Source organism: Tremella mesenterica (assembly GCF_000271645.1).
Source record: "Tremella mesenterica DSM 1558 unplaced genomic scaffold TREMEscaffold_6, whole genome shotgun sequence".
Taxonomy (NCBI): domain Eukaryota; kingdom Fungi; phylum Basidiomycota; class Tremellomycetes; order Tremellales; family Tremellaceae; genus Tremella; species Tremella mesenterica.
Genome location: NW_006711230.1, coordinates 707179 through 732280, shown reverse-complemented (window position 1 = coordinate 732280; position 25102 = coordinate 707179). Strand labels below are relative to the sequence as shown.

Here is a 25102-nt window from a genome sequence, read left to right as displayed (position 1 = left end):
TCAGGACGAAGGAAAAACGTCTGGAAATTCGAGTTTCCGTCGGAAAGAACTTGGTCCGATCAGCAAAAATGTTGACGGTGACTTTCTTTGCCACCCCACATCTCCTACCGTTTCATCAATCTCCCACTTTGTCATTGACCTCGTATCTTCCCTCTCAAAAGTCCCTGACCTGCTAGGCGGTATAATTAGATCCTTACTCTCTACTCAAAGGATCACCATGCCCGAAGCTCCCACACAATATCTGAACCACTTGCGACCTATAATTGAAGGGTCTCGATCACAAACTCGATCTTCCTCTCCGGCCACTTCCATCTTCTCACAAGCTACCAGTGTGGACGATCTTGGAGATATGCCCACTATAGATAAGATTAGACCGATATATCACTCTCATTCGAGTTTGGAATCTGCAGGTTCAGACTGGACCATGGGTCCAGATGTCACTGAGACGGGTGGTGGGATCAGTGGGCCTGGATCGGGGGGTATCAAGAAGGAGAAAGCACCTAAAAGATTTCCAGAAGAAGAAGACGAGGACCTTTTGAGAGAATCCGAATCTCGTTTTGTTTTATTTCCTATCCGATATCGAGAGGTGAGAGTCATATTATCATCAATGATCGCTTGGGGAGATGGCTGATCGACCAGATCTGGCAGGCATATAAAGCTAGTCAAGCTAGTTTCTGGACTGCAGAAGAGCTGGATCTGGTTCATGATATGCATGATTGGAACGAACGGTTGACAGAGAACGAACGATTCTTTATTCTTCGTAGGTCTCACTCATGCGGTCGTCAGTCTGATGAGTGCTGATGAGCAGGGATATTAGCTTTCTTCGCTGCTTCAGATGGGATTGTCGGAGAGAACATTGTCGAGCAGTTCGCACTTGAAGTACAAATTGCCGAAGCTAGAGCTTTTTACTCTTTCCAGTCGATGATGGAGCAAGTACACTCAGAGACGTATAGTCTGTTGATCGAGACATATGTTCGGGATACTCAGGAGAAGGACTTTTTGTTCCGTGGCATTGAGAACAGTATGTTCTCCCCTTCCCCATTATCTACTGCCCACCTTTTTCCTCTCTCTTCATAGCCCATCGCCCCCAAGCTCTTGCACCCGGCAGTGAGGGCCTTCGAACGGCTGGCATCGAGCTGACAGATAAGTCCCCTGTATCAGAAAGAAAGCCGATTGGGCTTTGAAATACATCACACCCGAACTCCCTTTTCGTGTCAGACTCGTCGCCTTCGCATGTGTAGAAGGCATCTTCTTTTCCGGATCATTCGCCGCCATCTTTTGGCTCAAGAAACGGGGCCTGATGCCTGGGTTGACGTTCTCCAACGAACTCATCAGTCGAGACGAGGGTACACACACCGACTTCGCTTGTCTTTTGTACGATCATCTTCATCATCGATGTTCGACCGAGCAAGTACATGACATCGTATCTGAAGCGGTGGTTATAGAGAAAGAATTTTTGGTTGATGCTCTTCCCTCCCATCTGATCGGCATAAATGCTTCTGTATGTTCTTTCTACCAACAATTTCATTCCATGCTGACATGACAGTTGATGTGTCAGTATATCGAGTTTGTAGCAGATCGACTAGTCGAGTCATTGGGATGTCCAAAAATATACGGCGCTACGAACCCATTCGACTGGATGGAGCTCATATCATTGCAAGGCAAAGCTAGTAGGTTATGTATCATCAAGTGTTGCACAAATATTGACGATCTCCAGATTTCTTTGAGTCTCGTGTCTCATCATATCAGAAAGCGGGAGTTTCTCGATCCGGTCGACCCGGCACGACAACCACCAGTACAGGAGCGGATGGCACTGTTACCACCTCGGACTCGACCCATATGTCTGACAGAGTATTTCGAGTAGATGCCGATTTTTAGTGTCGTCGCTGTCCTGTATTTTCACAACCACTCAGATCAAATTATAATCTGTGACTCGCCGTACAATGTAGCAGTATCACATAGAGCATCTACAACTCATGCATTCATTTACTCACTCCGTCATTGACCGTTCCAAAGTCTGACATGGATTTGCCACACGGCGGGGTATCGAGTAAAACGCCGAAGATTTCCCCAAGCGGCATGATCCGTTGGTGGCGGGGCTGTCGTCACATCCGCTTACAGCTGCTCAGCAACCCCTTTCTCCCTCTCTCTCTCTCTCTCTTTCTTTCCTTCCTTCCTCTCAACATCATCTTCCTCCTCTTCTCATCCATACATCGCAACACAATATGAAGACAGGTGCTTTGGCCATCGCAGCTATAGCTGCGGCTCTCTCAGCAGATGCTGGTGTGCATCGGTGAGTGATCCATCTTCTAATCGAATGCGGAGAGGCTGCGTAAGCGCGTCTAGTTACCATAGGTCGTCGATCGAGTCATGTGCTGATATGTATAGGATGAAGCTCAAGAAGCTCCCTCTCAATGCCAATTCTCTTCTCCCCGATGCGTCCGACTTCCGTCCTACGCCGGAGCAAGAGGCAGAGTTCCTGCGTCACAAACATCTCGGTCAGTCCCATGAGCAGGCTCTCCTGGGACAGAATCCTCTCATGGGGTTTGGCGGAGCGGGCAGAAAACACAAACATTATGAGCATGAGGGGCATCATGCCCCCGATTTCAGTGACGAGGATGTGGAACGCTTCTGGGCTCAAATGATTGGACAGGGGGACAGTGAGAAGAGGGTGCTTAAGGGTGGTCATGGAGTGCCGTTGTCAGGTGAGACACCCACGGTTTCAATCAAAACACATCAAAACATACTCGTCATAACCTTCCTCTGTTGTCTATGGTATTCGTGCGTCGATGAAGTACCTGCTCTGTGAGGGACACGTGCTGATGGTGCCATAGACTATATGAACGCACAATATTATGCCCCCATCACCATCGGCACTCCCCCACAAGAGTTCAAGGTCGTTTTGGACACGGGTTCCTCCAATCTCTGGGTCCCGTCATCTTCATGCACGTCGATCGCTTGTTTCGTGAGTGTCATTTTCCCTCTCCGTGCCAGGACTCGTGTCACTAGCTTGGTCGAGCCTCTTCCACCTTTTTTGAAGATCACCTACGCATCTCCTCCTTTGCACTCTGCTTTTCACAGCTCACGAACAGCTTCACAGCAAATACGATTCTTCCGCATCGTCCACATACAAAGCCAACGGATCAGATTTCGCTATCCGTTACGGCTCTGGTTCTCTTGAGGGCTTCGTCTCGTCGGACACTGTGACCATCGCCGATCTATCGTTGAAGCACCAAGACTTCGCCGAGGCGACTAAAGAGCCTGGCTTGGCCTTCGCTTTTGGCAAGTTTGACGGCATCATGGGTCTCGCCTACGACACCATCTCGGTAAATCATATCGTGCCGCCTTTCTACACCATGCTCAACCGCGGTCTGCTCGACGAGCCTGTCTTTTCCTTCCGTCTCGGCTCAGATGAGAATGACGGTGGAGAGTGTATCTTTGGTGGTGTTGATGACTCTGCCTATACTGGGAAAATCCAATATGTGCCTATCAGACGTAAAGGTTACTGGGAGGTCGAATTGGAGAAGATTGGATTTGGCGAAGAAGAGCTCGAGTTGGAGAACACCGGCGCTGCCATTGACACTGGTACTTCTCTCATCGTCATGCCCTCTGATGTTGCCGAGATGCTGAACAAGGAGTGAGTTACCTTGCATTGAAGAGGTGATAAGTGCTGATGATGAGAATCGGTGCAACCAAGTCATGGAACGGTCAATATACTGTCGACTGCAACACGGTGCCATCGCTTCCCGAATTGTCCCTGACCATGGGCGGAATCGACTGGGTGCTCAAGGGCGAAGATTACGTGCTCAACGCTGGTGGTACTTGCATCTCATCATTCACCGGTATGGATATACCTGCTCCCATCGGACCTCTCTGGATCGTCGGTGATGTGTTCCTCCGCAAGGTGGTCACCGTCTACGATCTCGGCAGAAACGCCGTTGGCTTTGCGGCGGCCAAGTGAGTCAAGGTCTAGCGCAGTTCGGTGGAATTATTCCCGTTGATGGAGGATGATGGAATTTCGATGATCACCTGGTATCAATTGTAGTGGTATTCAAATATGTATGTGCTGCATGCTGCATGTTCCATGTTGCTTCCATGTGGCCATGTGGCCATGTGGGTGCATCGTTATCCGGCTATTCCCCTGCCACATACCCTGCCAAGAGGATCAGCGATCTCCGTCATCACACTAAAGGTGGTGAGAGGTAGCTGCATCCCTGCACAGTGCACACAGCACGTCCTGCGATTCTTGCACAATCATTCCTAGAGCCGAAGAGGCGGATAGAGGAACAAGAGGCGCATACAAAACCTTCCGCCACTTGCCACCAATGCTCTCCATCGCACACACAAGCGGCACAACCGGCCGCGGACGGAATCATCTGCTCGTGCTTTCTGCTGCGACCGGAATCCAGGCAGATCTCCGCTCCGTGATTTTCGGAAAGCGGTGGTATGTCATTAGACCCGTTTCAGGGCGCCAAGCCTCGGCGGAGAGAACAGAGTTCAGGGCGAGATCGGCGTCGATCGACAAGAGGGGTAAACCGTTCAAACGCCGCTCGACGATTCATGGCCTTCACCCCGAGTGTGTCTACTGGCCGAAGTCACTCGACTTGACCTGTTGAGGGAGTGGATGGAAGTTTATCCAAAAAAAAATCTTAGTAAGTAGGGCCGGTTGCTGGGATATGAATTTTCCCAAGTGGAGGCTGCTAAAAGCAGAGTGGAGCGTTCAATCGATAAATTACGTCGTTTTTGGACTGATCGGACAGGGGCGTACGAGCTAGTGCCTTACGTCTAACCCTCATGAGACGGAAGAAAAGGTACAAGTATGGTCCGAGACTCGGTGTCCGTGTCCAATGATGATTTTCTCCTTTTTTTTTGTTTGCCGGGGTGCCGACGGTTTTTGATTAAACTTCGAAGCGAGGGATAGAGTTCCTAGTACCGCCGATCGGTCTCATTTCTATGTGAGCTTAGCTTTTACCCCTTAGTGTCGGGCCTGTCGGAGATCGGTAGACGATCAAAGCATCCTTGAGAACTTTGCATTCGTTTTGGGTAAAAGAAGAAAGTGTTTTCGAGGTCTATGACTAGTCGAATGAAGCACAGCAAAAAAACCGAAAGAAGGAATCTCCGGATGTAAAGGAGAGTTTTTAGGCTTTTTGAATCGGGAGAAACATGATCCGACGCCGCATTTCGCATGTAACACGCCCGTACGCCGCAGCATTTGAAGGGTAGAAGTGGAAGACGAGCACTCAGGGCCGTAAGTCGTGAAAAGAGAAGAGTAAAGCACGCCGTACACCGTACGCCGAGAGACACTTGAATGATCGACTTTTGAATAGCATGCAAAAGTGTCAATTTCTCACGTATCACACGCCTAGCCTTCGGGCTTTGCTTCATAATGAAAAGTAAAGGTAAAATGTTCTGGACTCCCGATTCTCGGCACTTCGGCAGGGAAGAGAGGAAAAGTATCGGTTCAGAGGATTGCATGGATGATCCGATGATTTTGATGGGATCAGAAAGGGTTATGGAACGGAGGAACGGAAAGAGATTTCTCTACTTTCGGTCTCAAAAATAAAGACACACATTTGAGGAGAACAATTCGGTCGGCGATTCATCTCCGAAGTCCCAAAGTCATTCAATTCCCGTCGGTCATTGTCCCTCGCCTCTTGCGCCATAAAAATCCCTTTTTTCAATTCGAATTTCGCTTTTCCCTCTCTTATCCAGGTCCCGGGGTTTCCAGAACGCCTCGGAACACAAGATTCCGTGAAAGAACCACACTGCGGACCCAACCCTTACCCTCCGTTTTTACCCTTGACACTTTCATGTTCTCGGTCCGGAGTTTCGGTCTCGATCATACCCATCTTTTCTGCCCTTGCTTTCGCCCCTTGCCCTGGGGGTGCGGCGCGGCGCGGCGTGCGGTGCGCGGTGCTGAGAAAGCCTAGACTAGTGCCATACGTTGCTATCCCGTTGGAGCTAGGAGCTACGTGATTTACTTTGTTTCTCCCCCCTTCTTTCTCTTCATCCTCTCTTCATCCCTCTCACTCTCTCTCCGCCCGCTTACCCGGTCCCCGGTACTACTTCTCTGTTTCATCATATTGGTTCTTCAATCTCGTTTCTATCACCCGGACCATAACAACATCTCTCTTCTCAGTCATCCATCCTCTGTATTAACGGTACAAGACACATCACCATGTCCGCCATGTTCTCCCCTCCTGCTTCCGCTTCGTCCGAACGACGTTCACAATTACCACCTATACAACTTCCACCAATCCGTATCTTAGAACATAATCGTTCCATCTCTCCGCCACCTTTATCGGCTCGCTCCATATACCCTCAATCCAGTAGGACCGGAGTATCAGATCCTCCTTCTCGTAATGGTTCGCCTCCCGACCTAACTCTTCCTAGACTCAATTTTGCCCCTCCAGAGTCCCGCGATAGTCGAGACGTTCGAGAACCCATCAGACCGTTATGGGTACCAAGCGCTTACCCCACTCCGCCTTCGCCACAACCCACCGGAAACCCTCGAACGACGCTGACGCATGAACACACACCTCAGGGTCAACGTACCATCTCGCCGAAGAGGGCTGCGAATCCGAATAAGAGCAGCGGGGCGAAGAGTAGGAAGAGTAGCTGCGAGCTCTGTCATCGTCGCAAAATCAGAGTGAGCATTCCATACATGTTCCCATTACCTCCGACCCACATACACATCATCTGTTTGAATGGGCCACGGGCTTCTCACTATGACATATAAAGGAGCTTACAAACAGTGTGATCAACTTCGACCTGCATGCTCTTCATGTCTTCGTAAAGGTCATCAATGTGATTATTCACAAGAAGCGGAGAATAATAATCCATACAAAGAGAACGACTCTGATCGACCGGTAACACAACGTTCTCATCCCAATCCCAATTCTAATTCTGACACTCGACCCCAAGCTGTTTCTCTCCCACATCCCTCACGAACCCATCCTCATTCCCTTAACTACCTCAATGGAGGTCTCCCATCTCCGGAACAGCCCCGTCCTCATCCTCAACCTGGAATTGGACCGGGACCGTCCGGGCCATTTGACCCACGGGATCGACACGACCCTCGCGAAGTATGGCGAGATGAGCAAGCCCGACGCTGGTGGACACACGCTCCCGTCAATGCCGGTCCGAATGATCCTTCGATCCCGGTTACTCAACACCCAGATACAGGTCCAATCACGACGGGACCAAGACGATCGTACGAGCCGGAATCAGACTCGTCCAGTCCTCGTACAGGAACGCATGCGTCTAGCGAACATGGCGTAGGTCCGACATGGGTTGTTCAAGACGCCCATCCGAACCGGGATCTGCAAAAAACGCGGGGAGATCGTTCCCCACCTCGAATTACGTCTGTCCCTTTGGGTCCCCCCCGATCGACCATCGCCGATTTACTCGAGATCACTGGTGGGGATTCGTCAGCACTCTTGCGAACTCAAGATGAATTGGACGAATTGGAAAGTCATGCAAGTCCTATAACCGGTGTCAAACGTGTCCACAATGGTCCTCCGAATATATCTCCCCAGGAAGTAATCTCTGGGGATTTGAGACCTATCAAACGATCTAGGTCTTCTTCTCCCTCAAGACCGAGTAAAATCGATCCCGCAGAAAATCTGCGTAGGATCAACAAAGCTTCAGCTACACGCCCTAGTCGAATCGATCGTTATGCGGTAGCCGTGCAGGGTTTACTGGATCATTTACCTCCCGTCCCGCAGCAAGATGTCCTTTTCCGATATGTTTTCACCGAAGACTCTTCCCAACTCTTGATCGGCGTCGAGGCTTATGCCGAAAAATGGCGTTCGAATTGGCAAGACTTACACCACCGTCCCATCGCCCGAGGTGACGCCACCACAGTCGCCATTGCTTATTGCTTTTTGGCATATGCTACACAAACCAATTTCAACGTTCTTGGGCAAAACCAAAAGTTACCTCCTTCCTTGGCAGGTCTGATCAGTCAAGGTCGGGCCGACGAAGGGGATTTTCCTTTTGCTGCTTCTAAAAGATATACCGACACTTGTTTGTTGGCTATGCAATTAGCCGAGGAAGATGATCCGACGGATGATATGATGGTGGTTTCCAAGTTATTAGCGTACAGGATGGATTTGAGTCCAGTCAGAAAGGGCGGACATTTGGCACATTCCGTTAGGTTGGCTCAGAAGGGTGGTTATCTCGCACATGATGTGGGTCAGAATGATTTAGGTTTGCGAAGATTAGCTTGGGCTTTGACTGCTGCTGATAGGTGCGTTTTTACACTTTCCTTCCACTTTCATCACAATATGTCCTCATCTCTATCCAGCAGAGAAGAATCTCTCGTCAACATCCTGAACTAGCCTTGCCCTACAACCCGTGCACAACTTCAATCATCTTCATCCCGGCTTTCTATCTTTTCATGGCAGCTGACGAATAGCGAATATTCATTGATATACCGTGTCCCACCCATCATCGACGGTCCTAATTCCACTTCCCGTCCTCCGGTTCCATGAACAACTTGATATCTATACATCAGAGATACTCTTGCGTGTACACGTTGGCTCAAATAGGTTGTAGAGAAACCAAATGCATCGTCGCCCATCAAACCATCCATGCAAATAACAAAATGTCCCCATCAGCATCAACTAATCACATGATAATACAGCACCCTCGGGAGTGTGAAGATGAGGAAGGTTTGGCTTCATGAACGGCAGGAGCGAGTAATCTTTGAGCTGCTTGAGATTGTCTCTTTCTTGTCAGTTACCCAACTTGTTATCCCCATGGATAGTCTTCATCTTCCGACACTCTTATTGCGCGGTTTTCACCCTGACCAAGTCACTCGGCAGGCCTGGCAAGGTAAAGAGGAAATTGAAACGTATGATATGCAGGGAAAAGTGGATTTGTCGCAAGGAAATTACATGAAAAAGAACGACTCACCCTCTCTTCTTTCCTCACTAACTTGACCAATTCTCGGAATGCAACATCCACATTAACACCGTCCACTGCTGAACATTCAATAAAGGGAGCTTGGATAGAACGGGCCATATCTCTTCCTTCTAACTGCCCTACAGCACGTAATCGTGCCAAATCGCACTGTTCGTCAGCCATTCATCCACGTCGACCACAACATTGCATTAATTATTGCGCATCGTTGTAGATGTCCCGAACCCTTGACTGTCTATAATGGAATGTTGCGGAGATACAAGTTTCAAATGTCCATTTGCACTTGTCAAGGTGCATGACGAGGCAGAAGGAAACGGAATAGATCAAATGACCCACCTTATTCGAGATTACTACACATGGAACATAAGGTCTATCTTTCACCCTCAAAATATCTTGATGGAAGCCTGGAATGGAGTCAAAAGTTGGGCGGTCGGTGATAGAATAGACGAGGAGAAAACCCGCTCCGAAAGTATACCATTGATCTGCCATGGCTGCATATTCCTCTGGTCATCAGCTTCAACTGGAACTCCAAACCGTGAGTCGCATCTGATTCTGACTGCTGTTGCTCCTTCGGAGATAAGTATCAGTAAAGGCCAGAGGGCAGCTCACAATGAGGATACCTTATTGTGGTAAAGAGAAGGCTGCAAAGGGTTTTGAGATGTAGGGAGAAGGAAGACAAAACTGACCCTGTCCAGCAGTATCGAGGATCTCTAATGTAACAGCTTCGTCGTCTACCACGAATTGTTTTCGATATCTGGAATATAATCAGAGACTTTGACCATCTACCGTCCATGCCGTCATGACAAAACTCACGAATCTTCAATTGTTGGATTATAACCTCTGTCAATAAGCTCAATGTTATCCTGCAGTCATTTCCCCTCTCTCCACGACACACATTTACCCCATCCCCTAATCGGGTGAATGATCTTTAGGAAGCAAACTTGAAACGTATCCCTTAAGAGGCCTCTGGGCTGGTGTAGTACGGCATATGCAAGGGCAAGATTGAGTAAACGGTACGTACTGATCGTAAAATTGAGCAGTTGTGAATCGGATAGTAATTGCGCTCTTCCCCACTCCTGTGACATCAGTCAAAGACCAATCTTCCACTTCAAGTGTGAAATGGTACGACTATGGGGGAAGAGTGCGAACGAAGTCTCACCACCACTACCAACTACCACAAGCTTCATTTCTCTCGCATGACGAGCGGGAGGGGCCATGATGTTGACCCAAAACCGCTAGACCTTCCCCGTCGGTCCCTATCCTGTGGAGCGACTTCCTTCAAGTATTCATGGGTAAGATTCACGCAGTGGAAGCGAGTGGTGGGTATTGTTTCGTATATGAGACTTTACTTGACCAAAGTCAGACAGTTGTGTTTGAGAAATTAGTGATGATCGCGAGTGAGTCAATGAGGGAGGGGTAGCAAGGACCGTCAAGAAGAGAGTGAGAAAGGTGGAGAGAAAGAAGTTCAAGGGGGGAGAGCCGAGCTCGGTCACGTCAAACCTACCATGAATCGCATTTGCCCTACTCGGGCGAGGGAGCACTTTGATACTTTGGGAAAAGGACCGTAAGAGCCAGAGTTCATGGGAAAGGGTGAAGAAAGTATCCCTTTGCAAGGAAGATCGGACGCGGCGTACGCTCGGCCCATGTGCCTGTGAGCCAGTCGCCATACGCCGTACTACGTTTGCCGTATGTTTGGATGCGCCGTGGCACCTTGGGAACAAAGGAACGAAACGACGAGAAGATGCACAGGGGTCGGGCACAAGGCAACGGGAAAAAGGCTGGGAGTTTGAACGAGGTTTTATGGTCGAAGCACGAGTTCTGCGTAGACCACCCCTCTTGAACAGCTGCTTGGCCACTTCGAAGTCTTTTAGCGATGCATGAGGCAGCGCACCGCGGGTAGAATCCGATGTGCGCAAAAGTTGAGCTGTGCGTGAATCGAACACGCGTTTTTGCGGCGTCGAAGTTCCTCGCAACCACAACACAATTTCCTAGCCACTAGAAGAACAGCTCGCCCATGACGTCATTGTTTGACGTTATTGTGTGAGTGATGGGCAACCCTCCCCTCCCCCTCATTTTTGCCCGACTTTCCTCCTTCGCCTTCGACTTCCTCTCGATGATCCGACTTCATCTTGCGTGACTGATCCTCTGTGATTATACCGCCGGTACCCCATTTCATCATCGACTCCAGCTGTCATCGTGACTGACTGATATGTATGCCTATTGCTTCACCCTCCGGACCCTCAATTATCGCCTCATCAGTTGGTATGGATGTACTCGACGGCCAATCTCTCTTCCGTTTGTTTCTGGCTTGGAGTAGGGCAAGGGAAACTCGGAGCTTACGATCGGGAGGTTTGTCATTTGGTAGGATGTGGGCTTCGATTGGGTGTGTGATGGGGTTTGCGAGTTGGTGATCGATGGGGGACGTGATGGGTCCATGGTGGAACTGGGCGTTTCGGTTGCCCGGTCAGGTATGATTTGTCGGTTTCCGTGAAAGTCCGTTGCGATTGACTGTTGATTGGTTGATATCGCAGATGTTGGTATGTCGGTGCGTCTTTCTATATATTCCTGTTGGCGTTGAGGGGGTACTGATGTATCAGCACTTTCGACTTCCAAGTCCTCATCTGCTCCTGGTATTATAAGACTCTCTTCCTCAGAGGTGCTGTCGTATTCGATATGGATATCGCTATCGCTGATTGTCCGCGCGTCAGTCCGTCTCTCCTGTTCCTGTTTCTCCTTTTTATCCCTATCTCTGAGGTCGTATATTGTTGCCGCTAATACGCCAGTCGTCAATATCGCCGCTTCGTAAGCTAGAGCTGCATGGCACGCTGTCAGAGGTGCGGGTGGTGGAGGGACATGACCCAGCCAGAACCTTGATGGCCGTCCACCCTTACTTCTCCAGTAATCATGAGGCGATGTACACTTTCCACCCTCTTGCGATGTTCTCCTTACTCGTGTGTGGATCAGCTTCATCATCGTCAGTTACAGTATCATGAGGGGCAGGTGTAGGGCATTGGTCAGGATGATATTCGAACCACTCTAGCCTGTTTGTAGGGTCGTAGGCGAGCGAGGGCGATCTTCGAATAAGTGTTGTGCGTCGCCGATGGCTGACTTGCACAGGTCACATGTCGCCATTTGATATGTCCGATACCTTTGAATTGTGGAGTCAAACCGTCCAGATCGTGTCGCGAATTGTGTTTTAACACTGAAATTAGCAGGCGATAGGGTATAGAAGTAAAGTATTGGGGTGAACTGAAATGGTAGCCGTAGCCTCGCTCGTGTGGACGGTGTGGTGCCATCCAATTGGTGCTTTGCGAGGCCAGCATTGAGGTGTGAGTACCATGAGTCGGGAACATTTTTAAAGGAAGGGTGATGCATTGCATATGGAGTCGTCCACGCTGTACTCGTTAACACGAGCCGTTCGAACAGCCTCTGATCTCAAGCAGGACGAAATTCTGGGCACCAAAACCTACCGGGGAGCAGAGGAGTGTTCGAACAGGTCGTGTGTTCGAACGACTCGTGACAACGAGTACTACTTATGGTAGGAATCCCCCCAACCTGATGGCCGCCACGTACCCACATTTCTCCGCATTCCGCCACGTGGTTGTTGGGCGTGCTGGCCACGCGTGTCTCGACCGGCCTATGACGTCTGGGATCTGGGACCTGGCTTAGATCGTGAATCGTGGATGCAGTCGAGATCGGCAATGAACTAGTGGGGACGGTTGCTGGCCAACCAGATCTCTTGCTTTGTGCCATCAGCCGGTTAACATCCCACGGCCACCGACGTACGTCATGATCGCCCCCTCTTATAGACGACACCTTTGTCTCATCCAGATTTCCATTCTTCCCCAATCGACTTCCCTTCCACTATTCTTGCCACTACTTCGCTCTAGTCGCCTTTCATACAGCCCTACGTATATTTTAGCATAGACAAAAACAGTCACGATGGCTCAAGTATTGCACCAAGTGGCTGACAAGGGTTCGTCCTTCTCCCCACCTATCGATCGTATCCGCTGAAAGCTCAGTAGTCAACTCGACTGTCGGTGATGCTAAGGCCCGTCAGATGGAGTCTTTCACTATACACCAAGACAGCACGACTCCATTGACAACTTACTTTGGAACAAAAGTCTCTGTGAGTCTGTCGTCTCTCAGGTCCTACTCTACTTACGGAGGAGGACACAGACAAAGCCCTTCGAGCTGGTGCTCGAGGACCGACTGTCCTAGAGGATTTCCACAATCGGGAAAAGATCAGTCATTTCGACCATGAGCGAATTCCGGAACGAGTTGTTCACGCCCGCGGGGCTTCTGCGTTTGGAGAGTTCAAACTCCATATCCCCTTGACGGGAATCACTAGCGCCAAGGTACGTGTCATCCGGTCGATGAGACCTGTTCTGACGGACAGATCTTCCTAGACACGGGAAAAACCACTCCCGCCTATGTACGATTCTCCACCGTGGGTGGATCTCGTGGAAGTGCAGACACCGTGCGGGATCCTCGTGGATTCGCTTCGAGATTATACACCGATGAAGGTAATTGGGATTTGGGTGAGTTACATTGCCCTCAAGGCAAATCTGTTCGCAAACCGGTCCGATGCTGACTTCAAAGTTGGTAACGACATGCCTGTGTTTTTCATTCAGGTATGTGAAAGAGGTGAACAATCAGGTTTTTGATCTGACCGGCAGGACGCTATAAAGTTCCCCGATCTCGTTCACGCCCTCAAGCCTGAGCCGCACAATGAAATTCCTCAGGCCCAGACTGCTCACGACAACGCTTGGGACTTTTTATCCTTGCACCCGCAATCCACCCATATGCAGCAATGGATTCTGTCAGATCGTGGTATTCCACGGTCATTCCGTATGATGCAAGGATTTGGAGGTGGGCAGTATTCATTCTCTGGAGTCAAATGAGCTAAGGTTCAGTTCACACCTTTCGTCTGATCAACGCGGAGGGCAGGAGCACTTTTGTCAAATACCATTGGACACCACATCTTGGCACTCACTCCCTCGTATGGGATGAGGCACTGAAGCTTAATGGACAAGACCCAGACTTCCATCGTCGGGACTTGTGGGATGCCATCGAGGCGGGCGCGTACCCTAAGTGGGAGCTTGGAGTGCAACTGGTCGCCGAGGAAGATGAGCACAAGGTAGGCACCTCTCGGTCTGCCGCGGAACTGCGCTGACCTTGGCAGTTCGATTTCGACCTACTTGACGCTACCAAAATTATCCCCGAAGATCTGGTACCCGTCAAAAACATTGGTACATTGACGTTGAACCGCAATCCCGTCGATTACTTTACCGAAGTCGAGCAAGTTGCTTTCTGCACTCAGCACATCGTACCCGGTATGGACTTCTCTAGTGATCCTCTCCTGGCTGGTCGTAATTTCTCCTATCAAGACACTCAGATCACTCGTCTCGGCATCAACTTTGGTGATATACCAGTTAACCGACCCGTCTGTCCATTCGCCACGAATCAACGTGATGGCAAGCCGAACATGTTCAGCAAGTCAAACCGCATGGCATATCACCCCAACCGTCATGACGTTCTTCCTTTGACCGCACCCGCCGAAGGCGGCTTTGCCCCGTATCCGGAAAAAGTCTCCGGTGTCAAAGAGCGTGCACACGGTCCAAAGTTCAACGAGTTTGTCAGTCAAGCTCAGTTGTTCTACAATTCAATGAGTGAAGTCGAGAAGAAACATATCATTGCGGCCGCGCAATTCGAGCTCTCCAAATGTTTCGAGACGGTCGTACAACAGAGCGCTATCGAACGATTTAACCTTGTTGATCACGATTTCGCCTTGCAAGTAGCCGAAGCTTTGCAAGATGTCAAGGTCCCTGATGCGGTCCCCAATCATGGAAAGAGGTCGGAATATCTCAGTCAGGTTACTGGAAAGTCTCAAGGTGGGTTATCTCTTGCTGACAATAAGGGCGTCGCTAAGCATCAGTATTCACCGCCGAAGGTCGTAAAGTGGGTATCTACTGCGTACCAGGTTTCGACTATTCGCAAGCTGCACCTCTCAAGACGGAGTTGGAGGCTGCCGGGGTGATGGCGAAGATAGTCAGCGTGGCTTCCGGCGCCGTCAAGGCGTCAGGAGGGGAGACATTGACTGCCGAGTTTACTTTCGAAAACTCACGTTCGACACATTTCGACGCGATCATTTTCGTTGGTGGGCCGGACGAAGCTTTTGCCAAGAAATTCAAGCAAGGTCGATTGATTCACGCGGTTCGAGAGGCGTACATGCACTTCAAAACGATTGGTGCTACAGGCAACGCCGTTCCGTTCGTCACGGATCTCTGTCTACCTGGAGATTTTTCAACGGGTGTCAAGGGTGCGAGCGATGTGGTGCAGGAGAATGGTGTGGTGTTTGCCAATTCGCTTGGGACGGGTGTTGAGTTTTCGAAGAAGTTCCTCGATGGTGTCGCAAGACACCGTTATTGGGATCGGGATGTGTCACATATCGCTGCGTGATTGTCGTTTGCGTCAAGTGTGCGTAAATGGAAAGATCTAGTCAAAAATTACAATTCACGTAGTAGTTTATCACATGCATGTATTTTTGTCCTCGATAGTACTTGGATCGTCGCAGTCTATGGCTATGAAGCATGAGCTTGTTTCCCTCTGGCATGGTTTCGGTGGACATCGGGACGAGCCAAGGGTTTTCCAAGTCGGGAGGAATGGCGAAGAGGGATCTGCCTCAAAGATTAGATGGTTTTCAGATAAGTTATGTTGTCATGAAGGCCAACGACGGCGTGAAAAATGTATCATTCATACATGAAGTTCATCCGACGTATCAGAATAATTGTCCATTATCTCAATGTCCCAAGAATCACACGAAGACTGTACAAGAAAGTGAGTCGATGGGGTGTGGAGATAAAGATTGAAGTGTATGATGTTATCGTTTAGGCAGTATCACTATAGACGTTACAACATGCTTGGTTGTTGGCTATTGAGTTAGTGTATGTTATTTGACCGAGGAGTGTATGTCATTTTGATCTATGGGCCAAGTCACCTCGATGGTATCATTCACCTAGGGATGTTATGTTCGAAGAATGCAATTGGGGATCTCACATGGGATGAATTGTGACAAAGAACATCGTGAGGGAGAGAGGGGAAGGTGAGGGAAAGGGGAGAGGGAGAAGTTGAGAGAAATACTCACAATTGACAGCATTGCTAGCGCAATCAGTACCGACAACACCGTATGTGACACCCATATAAGCTTGAAGGTTGGTTTCCATCGTGTTGAGTAAAGAACAAGTTGGGTTGTTGTTTGGGTTATAATTGATAGATACACATCCTGTGATGTATCAGTATCATTTCTTTTTTCATTCTTTTTGCTTCGTCGTTTTCGTGGACGTCGAAATTACGAAGCTCAGGATCGATCATAGCGAATAACATGTAGACTTCTTCCGAGTCTGCTCGAAACAAGGGGAGAGGTATACTTCCAGACGAGAAATGTCACGGTAATTGCGCAATCGAATCAACGAACGGAGGAGGTTGTTCGTCAAGGTGAAAATTAAGAGAAGGGAAGGAAATGAATCAGATGTCTGAGAGGTGAGGAAGGAATGGGGGGAAGACTCACCAGTGGTAGATCTACAAGTTTCCAAACATTCATCTAAAGTCGCAGACATGGCAGTCCCGACGACTGAAAATTCTTCATTATAAGTTCCCAAAGTGTTCAGATAAACAGCAGCGGGGAAAGGATGAGCTGAATCTTGACCTTGTTCATTAGGACAAGTAGGATAAGGTGCCGCAGTAGTTTGACGTCTTTTCAATCCTAAAGCTTCACGTTTTAATGCTGAAATTACTGAATCTCTAGTAGCTTGACGAAGTTGATGACCTGGTACTTGAGCCGGTTCAGGATCAGGAGCTGGGATAGCGAATGCGCTCAAAGCGGTCAGAGAGAGAAGGATGATAGAAGGGAGCATTGTTATGTCGTGTGGTTTATATGGTCGAACTTGATTGAGAATGACTTTGAATTCGACTTGAAAGTTTGTGAATTGGTTGTCGTTGGAAAGATGAAAAGTTTGAAGAAAGAATGTGTGATATCTGATATTTGAAGAGAAGAATGAAAAAGTAAAGAAGTTAGTGAGGAAAGAAGATGTTTAATCGTAAGTACCACTTAAGTTAATGGTGAATCACGAGGTATTGTTGACTTGTTGATCCCCAAATTTCCAAACGACTTCTTCCCTGTCTGGTCGTTGAGACGTCTGGACCATCAGTAGGTAAGATAACAAATATACATGGGAAGACGTAGAGGCGGATAAGGAGAGAAAGGAAAGTAAACGGAAGAAAAGAGATAAAGATGATTCATTTAGTTTGGAAAAGACTAAATCTTCTTTTTCGAGATTATTTTAACCCATCGGATAAGACAAACCAAGTGAGATATGTTCCTTCGCCAAGAGTAGTGTCAAGTTTGACGCCACGGGATCATGCTTCTTTGTGTTTATGTCATGATTCGGGGAATGAGAGAGAAGAGAGCTTCAAGCTTGAGTTTTCAGTTTTGGGGTGTTCATTTGATGATGAGATCGAGCTATTTGGTTCTTTTGATTCTTCGGCCGTTGCCCTTTATGGAGACTTTGAGGGTTAGGCTGCAGGTCACTTGTACTCTACAGTAGTTGAGAGGAAGAAAAGTTCGGTCCCGGCTTATCGGGTTCCTGGTGTAAGGTAAACACCGATTCGACGCGCCCGCCGACGCGTTTGTCCAGCTGTACAAGGGATGGGTCAAACGCTCTATGAATCAAGCTTCAGTCCAATTGACTTGACTCATGTTCCGGTATTGACCCTGGCACAAAGGTGAAACATGCTTGTCAATGGCTTCAGGTCCCTTCCCATGTCCCTCAAGCCGTGGCGTGTCTTCATGAACCTCGTAGCCTTCAGCTCACACTCACACGTGGCACTTTACCGGTATAACTGCGCATACATATACATGCCGGGCAGGAGGAAGAAGCATGATGTACTGAGTACAAGTAAGCATGAAGTAGTACAAAGTTCTCAACTTATGAGGTGTAGAAGTGAAAAAAAGTACATCACCTACTGTCACATCCTAGATACACCCCAATCACCCACTCTCCATGATCAATCGGACATGTCGCTTCTTCCTCCAGTGCGAGCTCAAGACCTAGGCCAAGTATATCCCCTACCAGACCGAGCGATGATCCCGTCATCCTTGACATCAGCGTCGTTCTCTGTGATGTGGCAGGACAGGCAGACTTGGGGGGATTGTGACACCCACCATGCACCTACCCAGATTCTAGCGGTGAAACATAAAGCCGAATTCTGCCGCTCGATCTTCTCTCTCAACTCTTGATACCTATCTTCTTTCTTCTCATCCGTGTATGACCCACGCTTACTCGACACAGTCTGTATGACTGATGATAATTGGTTTGGTCCATGACGCATATTTTTGTATTGGGCCACATCCATAGAAATCGAGGGTAGTACTACTTATCAACTGATCCTTACGTTTGATACGAAGCTGACCGCTCTGCCGCACATGCCTGAACCGTCAGCTATTCCAAAGGGATTCTCGAGACAGCTTACCGTAGTTCACAGCTTCATAGCTACCTCCTACGACCACGGTAAACTTCGGAACTTTGGCTCGTGCTACCGCTCTAACCACTTTGGCCCCATCTTTGGCTATCCCACCTCTCTCCGCCTTCTCCCCGACCGTATACCCCGAGACGTTGACAAGGAAGACAAGGGGAATAGTTCGTTGAGAACATAGATAGATGAAGTGGGTGACCTCCAGGGCAGAAGGGGAGAGGAGGACGCTGGCATTGGCCATGATACCTTCTCCTCTCACTTAGAAGGAGATTTGAAGGAGGTGGGAAGCGGACGAGGTTGAATCGATGGTCCTTGGGGTTGAGGGATGAGAGTCCTGAGGCCACATCGTTTTGGCGACTTGGAACGATTATAGGATACATAATGTGATATCAGCACTGTGAAGAACTAAGAGCTACTAGCTAGCTACTGGCTCCAGCTCATTGCTCATGAGTCAAGTGGTCTAAAGTCGAACGAAGAGTCACAGAGAAGTACAGACATGAGTTGGTAGTGGTCGGTGATGAAGATGGTCGTTCGGGTATTGTCCAACAGGTCGTTACCACCACCCAAATGTCAAACGTCATACAAGGTCGCTGTACGCTGTGCAACTTGACCGTCACCCAGTGGCTAATAAAGATGGCCTTTATGACCATTAGGAAGATGAAAGACATCAGGAAGTGTCTGTTCAGAGACCATATCGAAGGAACTGACCAGCTCAAAAGTTGACCAAAAAATTCAAGATTGGCGCAGGCTGAACAATGTGAACAAATTCATCGTTTCATCTCTGAAGCTACCAGCGCACAAAGCCTCTTTTTTCTTATCAAATGTTCCTAAAATAGCGTCAAGACACTCATTCGTACAGCGAGACAAAGACATCATAGCTCATCCAGAGCGTTCAAAGTGTGCGAGTGGATTATCTCCCGTTGGATAGAGAGTAGGGTTTACTCCGGGCAGAGTGGCACGTAAGTCCAAGCGAGGACCTGTGAGTGAGTATACTTCCTGTTTCAACAATGATATTATCAACCTCAGAGATGATATCGCGGCACTCGACACGACAGTGATTGTGAAAGTGATGATGGCTTCGAGGAGGGAGGTTGTCAGACACAGAGTTATAGAAGAAGCCTCACCTGGTACAAAGTGTCGTTGTATGTAGGATAAGAGAATGCGTTAGTATCGACGCAAAGTACTTCTCCGACGTAAATGTTATCGCAAGGTGCGTCAATTTGAGGGTTGTTCGAGTAAAGCGTATCGTTTGACATGCCATAGGTGCCGATGAGTCCGTCGCAAGTGCTGCAAGTCAGTCATCTGTCAACGTCGATCTCTCATCCTCAACTCATCTGACAATCGTGTGACAAACCAATGGCAAAAACCTCGAGTGCCAAGGTCAGAGTGCACGTGGCGCGACGGGGGAGAGGGAAGGAGAAAGGTTGAGATGGTTTTGACAGAGGGACAATTGTGGAGTAAAGGAAGGGTGAGAAGCAAAGAAAGGAACCCACTCGTCTTCCACGACAGTATACACTTTTGTACAATCCACACCTTCGACACCCAAACATACAGTGTCACCAGGGTTCAAATTATCGCAATTCTCATCGATAGATGCCTCGTTGACTAGGGCAAGTTGGAATGTCGATACTCCATATTGTCGGGCTGTATGGGGAGATGTGGTGTTGTCAAAGGAGGGTAAGGAGTGGATGGTCGATGGCGTGTTGTCAAGTAAGTGGGAGAGGTGGCGTTAGCCCTGGTCACCTCTTATAAACTCTCTCTCATGTCGAAGCATACTCTTCGAGGACATAGTGAGAACATGATGGTAGATGGTGTCTGACGAAGGACTGAGTTAGGATGAACTTACAGATGGAATCGCAAGTGTCACCAGCCTGAACGACGGCGGTACGGGTACATCCGTCGACGGCTAATACGGCTGTTTATGCAAAGTGTAATACACCATGATTACAAGTTCCAATCCAGTCCATCGTGCACGTACGTGTTCGTGAAGTGGGTGCAATTCGAAAAGAAATGATGCAAGACAAAGTGAAGGGTATGTAGTGAGGTCGTATCGAAGGAAAGGAAGAAATCATCAGCCTGAATTCCCACTTGAAAAAAGGACCAAAAACTCACAATGAATCAGCGCGAGAACAACAACGATACTCAACATGTTTTTCACCTTTGCTTCAGGAATCACTAAATACAAGTATGTTCAATAGTAACTTTGAAGTATAGGGACGAGCTATACTCGTATATGATCGTCTCGACCTGTAGCGGTGTTGTCGTCGTCGACACTCGAGTTTTCGAGGTTAGATGATTGTTGATTGTTGATGGTTGATGGTCGATGGTCGATGGTGTGTTGAGGAAGTAGGAGTTAAGTTATGAGAGAATGTCTGTCAAAGAGCGTGAGGTTTGTCGTCCAAAGCGAATACGAGTTTGAGAAAAGAGTAAGAAGTAAGAGTAAGAGAAGTAAGATATGAGATGGTTGAAAAGGACAAGATGAAACGGATGAGTGTATTGGTTCAGGGGGTTGAAGGATCCGAGCGCGAGCGAAGGAGGAGGGGTCAATGCGTCAAAAATGCTAGGATCGCTAATAAACAAAAAAAGAAAAAGTGGAAAATCACTCGCGACTTGATATGATCCGTGCTTTGGTTTTCCTCCCCTCTCCTGAGCCTGCCACCGCCCACCGCCAAGGCATCAAGTCGGACTCGGCAGTAAGGTGAATCATACAGGGGTCAGAGGGACACAGTGTCTATGCATGACGTGTCCTGTGAGCTTAGTAGGAGTGACGAAACTCAATGCTATTGGCGGAAGACGGTGGTCTCTTCGCAATGTTTCAACTTACAAAGGACCTCTCCCTCTCTCCAGGCGTTAAAGCGGCGTCGGCGTCGCCACATTGGAATAGTACGAGTAAAGTTACTCCACTCGAGTACTCTACTCACTCATCTTACCTAACTTAAGCTTACTCTGCCATCAATCGATTATGACACCCAGGACAACGTGGGGAGTTCAGGCAGAAGGACACAAGCAACAAGCATGAATTTCATACAAGTCATGCAATTCGACTAACTTAAATATCAACCTTTCAAAAGTCCGACTTCAACATACAAGTATGGTCATGAGACACTCGATCCAACATTCATCCCCTTCATGTTCGTAATTTCGAGTCGAATATCTCACCCTCGCACACTCGAAAGCCAAGCTTTCATCGTAGGACTTTTCGACGCGGAGATGGGTGAGGTGTATTCTGTCACCTGGGAATTAGGACATTTTCTCTAATCTCCAACTTGATATGGTGAATACCGACTCCAAAGGCCAAAAACCATCCTGACAGAAGACGTCAAATCCAGTGTTATTCCATCGATGCCCAATGCGTAGAGGGGGACGGACAATATAATGTCATGTCTGAGGGGTTGGTAAAATACATCCGCTGACGTTAGATTATAGGAGTAAATGGAGTTTTGAGGTTATATCTAGAGGAAAGATACAATATGAGAGGAGTAAGGATTAACTTACAATTTCCACATCATCATCATCATCATCATCCTCATCACTATCTTCATTTTCCTCCTCCAACTCTTTCTTCCTTCTAACCTCTTCAAAAGTCCTTGCCAACCTTTCCTCCGTTACTCCTTCCGTTCCACCCACTTCAACATGTCTATATTTACATCTATTCCCCATTTCACATTTCCCTTCCATTGCCCATTGTCTACAAGGTGTATCTTTAGGTTCGTAATCTTTAAAATTAGGATCTAAAACATGTGCGAAATGACAAGCATCTCCTAATCTACAAGTCCCAACTTGAAAATGTCTACAAGGTTTCGTTCTCCAAGGTCTCGGTTTTTCCACCATTGGAACTTCGGGTGGTAAAACCAGAGTATGTAAAAAAGTACAATTATCACCATTACTACAACCTCTTGTAGAATTGAAGAATTTACATGGGATCGTATGGATTTTCAAATTGATTTTCCCTTCTTCTTCTTTCTTCTTGTTTGAATCATTAAACTCATCTTTCATAACTTCATTTTCCGTTTCGGAATTGGATTTGGAATTGAAGTTGAAGTTGGAATTTAGATTAGACTTGGACATGGAAGAGAATGTTGATAATTCTGATGAAAGATTCAAATTAGGTACATGTTGATAAGAACATGAATCCCCATGTGGACAAAAACCTTCATTAAAGAATTTACAAGGTTTTGAACGATAATATTCTTTAGGACGACCACGTCTTGAATTTGGATTTAAAAATTTGATTTCCGTAGATCTCAAAGCGTTTTTCATAGCTGCATCTTGTACAGCCCAACCTGATGGTGTCCACATGACACCTAATCCACCAGGGATCTCAGGGAGTATAGTTCCTTCTGGTACTATAGGAGACATTGGCATTCCCCATGGATAATAAGGATCGAAAACGGGTGGAGACAATGGAAGTGGTGTAGGTGGTTCGAATATCGAATTGGAATATTCAGGATTGATAGGTTGATTTTCTTCAACATCTTCTGAAATCTTCGTAGAGATGTTTGTTTGAAGTTTATTCAAATCTGCTTGTTGTTGTTTGAGATAACGAATTGCTGGATCCCAAGGAGTTGCAGGATCAGAATCTGTTCCATAGACTGAATAAGCCGTTGGAGGAGGTCGAAGATGAGCAGGAGTAGAAGGGGGTATTTCGGAAATTGTCACTTTTCTTAAATTCTTAGGAGGACCTTTAGACCAAGCTGATACTTTGTTTTCGTTCTTGTTCGTCGTCTCTGTATTGTTGGTAGTCGGTAGAATGGGAATGTTGATATCTCTTTCAGACAATTTTGGATCTTTCACCAATTCTCCATGTTCGTCAACCTTGTATGGTTCTTTAAAGAAAGGAGGAGCAAATGCTGATAATCCTCCACGTTGTTTATCCACCGACGTCTCATCGATCTTGACGGAAGGGATTGATTTCAATTGCGAAAAAGACTGTTCAAACCCGTCCATTGAAGTATTGTTGAATGAATGACGTTTTTTCTCTCCATCGGTATCGCTGGCTCTGTTGCTCTGTTGACTGATGATGAAAGATAGAGGTCGATTCCAAGCGTTGGTGGGTTTCAAAGCTGCTGGTTCTACCTTTGGCGCTTTTTCCGAGTTGAGAGATGAACGTCTAGACCAGATAATAGATGGATTGGATGAATTCGAAGTGTTCAAAACCCCCTCGACTATCTGAGGAGGCGTTTCCTCCATTTTAGTACGGTCCAACGTTGGTTCTTCACTGATTATCAGCCACCTACTCGTGAAATAAAAACCTAAACTGACTGTATGAAAGAACAATATTCGCCATAAGGACAATGACCTTCTTGATAATCGTTACATTTGACAGCTATCGAATAAGTCAAATTCTCAAGAGATTCCCAGGGTATAACTCACTTTTGAACTTTGATTTACTCTTTCCCACCGGACCCTTCCCTCCACCACTCATAAGGAATACCTGACCGACCACCTCTCCCTCATCACTAGGACGAATCACCGTTTCACCCGGTTCAGCATCTTTCAACATCTCAGTGGAATCATTATCTCTCGGTGTCATTTGAGCCTGAGCAAAGATACCACCTGTGGGGTCAAGTCCTGGAGTTTTGAGTGGTGATAACATTCTATATTTGTCAATCGGAAGTTTGGCACTTTGAGGTACTACGCCTTCGAGGGAATGAACGAATCTACATGGTCTGGAAGTACATGTCAATCCTGGAGTATGATAATAACGACATAAAATGACTATAATCAGCATATATACATCCTCACCATAATCCCGGAAGGGAAATAAGAGAAGAAGGACAGTTTTGACTCACTTTCTTTAGCTTTAGGATCGATTTTGGCACTTTCGTTCACTGAAGTTTCCGATATCACACTACCTCTTCTTGGTCCTAACCCAGGAGTGGCAGGTGTTTCAGCTATCAACTCCCCACCATCCGTAACTACAGCAACTGATAAACCCCTTCTCGATGCTGAACCTACACTTCTAGCACTTCCAAGAGCAGGTGATATCCATCCTCTACCTAATCCTCCCGTGAGACTAGGCGACCAAATACTATGTGTCCCAGGTAATCCAATGACTGAATGTCGTAGACCTTTTGATAATGCTGGAACTATAGATAATCCTTTAGCAGATGCGGTATTGGATAATCGAGACGACTTGGAAACTTCTAATCCTGCCGATATTGAAAAAGGTGAGATGAGTCCTGCGGAAGGTGGACCACGAGGTTGACGAGAAATGAATGATAATGGTTTAGGAGGAGATTTCCTTCTTTCTCCAATTGTCAAAGATTTTCCCGTCTCCGTTAGAAGAGTATCTTCATCTGTCATAGTTGATGATTTCCTTTGAGGGATATTGTATTTCAGGATATTTAGGTTCTGGAGTTCTCCCTTTGATTTAAAAGTTTCTTCATCGTGAATATCATGATCGAAACTCACACTTCTCCCATGACCTTTACGAAAAGTTCCTTCAGCCGAAGGTGAATCAATGGAATAAGCTCGATTACGAAAGGTTGATGCTGGTGATGGAGTCGGAAGGGTAATTTCAACACTGATAGAAGATTGAGGAGGAGTGGTAGGTTCTAAAGGAGATGAAGGTGTATCTGTCGAATTGGAGGACGACATCATTTATCACAATCCTTGAAACCTCCTTCTCGATGGAATACCT

At 47.5% G+C, this 25102-nt stretch overlaps 9 protein-coding genes across 9 annotated transcripts; 4 read left to right on the top strand and 5 right to left on the bottom strand.

Moving 5' to 3' along the window:
- Window positions 1-217: 217 nt before the first annotated feature.
- On the top strand, window positions 218-1878 carry TREMEDRAFT_31348 (uncharacterized protein; the record flags this gene model as incomplete). The annotated part of the gene is made up of 6 exons (XM_007004869.1): window positions 218-586; window positions 640-760; window positions 809-1021; window positions 1149-1501; window positions 1547-1670; window positions 1718-1878. 6 exons carry the CDS (start codon window positions 218-220, stop codon window positions 1876-1878), a joined length of 1341 nt encoding a protein of 446 aa, XP_007004931.1.
- Window positions 1879-2141: 263 nt separating this feature from the next.
- TREMEDRAFT_39371 (uncharacterized protein) lies at window positions 2142-4076 on the top strand. Its single transcript, XM_007004914.1, has 5 exons — window positions 2142-2293; window positions 2389-2705; window positions 2835-2965; window positions 3093-3637; window positions 3682-4076. Exons 1-5 carry the CDS (start codon window positions 2226-2228, stop codon window positions 3959-3961), a joined length of 1341 nt encoding a protein of 446 aa, XP_007004976.1. The 5' UTR covers window positions 2142-2225; the 3' UTR covers window positions 3962-4076.
- A 1945-nt stretch (window positions 4077-6021) lies between these two features.
- TREMEDRAFT_74024 (uncharacterized protein) lies at window positions 6022-8495 on the top strand (the record flags this gene model as incomplete). Its single annotated transcript, XM_007005179.1, has 3 exons — window positions 6022-6649; window positions 6756-8251; window positions 8420-8495. Exons 1-3 carry the CDS (start codon window positions 6179-6181, stop codon window positions 8493-8495), a joined length of 2043 nt encoding a protein of 680 aa, XP_007005241.1. The 5' UTR covers window positions 6022-6178.
- Window positions 8496-8817: 322 nt separating this feature from the next.
- Window positions 8818-10002, bottom strand: TREMEDRAFT_31493 (uncharacterized protein; the record flags this gene model as incomplete). The annotated part of the gene is made up of 5 exons (XM_007004886.1): window positions 8818-9075; window positions 9262-9428; window positions 9612-9679; window positions 9739-9765; window positions 9947-10002. Coding segments are annotated over 5 exons (576 nt in total), but the record flags the coding sequence as incomplete, so codon positions are not given.
- Window positions 10003-10994: 992 nt separating this feature from the next.
- On the bottom strand, window positions 10995-12248 carry TREMEDRAFT_62809 (uncharacterized protein; the record flags this gene model as incomplete). Its single annotated transcript, XM_007005050.1, has 3 exons — window positions 10995-11129; window positions 11266-11889; window positions 11961-12248. The coding sequence occupies 3 exons, from the start codon at window positions 12246-12248 to the stop codon at window positions 10995-10997; spliced, it is 1047 nt and encodes a 348-aa protein (XP_007005112.1).
- Window positions 12249-12775: 527 nt separating this feature from the next.
- Window positions 12776-15480, top strand: TREMEDRAFT_44294 (uncharacterized protein). The gene is made up of 9 exons (XM_007004940.1): window positions 12776-12901; window positions 12948-13054; window positions 13098-13283; window positions 13325-13466; window positions 13528-13559; window positions 13605-13797; window positions 13842-14065; window positions 14111-14819; window positions 14864-15480. Exons 1-9 carry the CDS (start codon window positions 12868-12870, stop codon window positions 15385-15387), a joined length of 2151 nt encoding a protein of 716 aa, XP_007005002.1. The 5' UTR covers window positions 12776-12867; the 3' UTR covers window positions 15388-15480.
- A 184-nt stretch (window positions 15481-15664) lies between these two features.
- On the bottom strand, window positions 15665-16971 carry TREMEDRAFT_57085 (uncharacterized protein). The gene is made up of 3 exons (XM_007004960.1): window positions 16496-16971; window positions 16073-16210; window positions 15665-15859 (listed from the first exon to the last, which is right to left on the bottom strand). The coding sequence occupies exons 1-3, from the start codon at window positions 16839-16841 to the stop codon at window positions 15816-15818; spliced, it is 528 nt and encodes a 175-aa protein (XP_007005022.1). The 5' UTR covers window positions 16842-16971; the 3' UTR covers window positions 15665-15815.
- Window positions 16972-17051: 80 nt separating this feature from the next.
- Window positions 17052-18700, bottom strand: TREMEDRAFT_62806 (uncharacterized protein; the record flags this gene model as incomplete). The annotated part of the gene is made up of 5 exons (XM_007005049.1): window positions 17052-17123; window positions 17805-17872; window positions 17951-18081; window positions 18149-18356; window positions 18457-18700. The coding sequence occupies 5 exons, from the start codon at window positions 18698-18700 to the stop codon at window positions 17052-17054; spliced, it is 723 nt and encodes a 240-aa protein (XP_007005111.1).
- A 511-nt stretch (window positions 18701-19211) lies between these two features.
- Window positions 19212-22885, bottom strand: TREMEDRAFT_57084 (uncharacterized protein). Its single transcript, XM_007004959.1, has 7 exons — window positions 22860-22885; window positions 22706-22711; window positions 20572-20923; window positions 20306-20374; window positions 19953-20103; window positions 19584-19746; window positions 19212-19436 (listed from the first exon to the last, which is right to left on the bottom strand). The coding sequence occupies exons 3-7, from the start codon at window positions 20606-20608 to the stop codon at window positions 19398-19400; spliced, it is 459 nt and encodes a 152-aa protein (XP_007005021.1). The 5' UTR covers window positions 20609-20923; window positions 22706-22711; window positions 22860-22885; the 3' UTR covers window positions 19212-19397.
- Between the last annotated feature and the right edge of the window lie 2217 nt (window positions 22886-25102).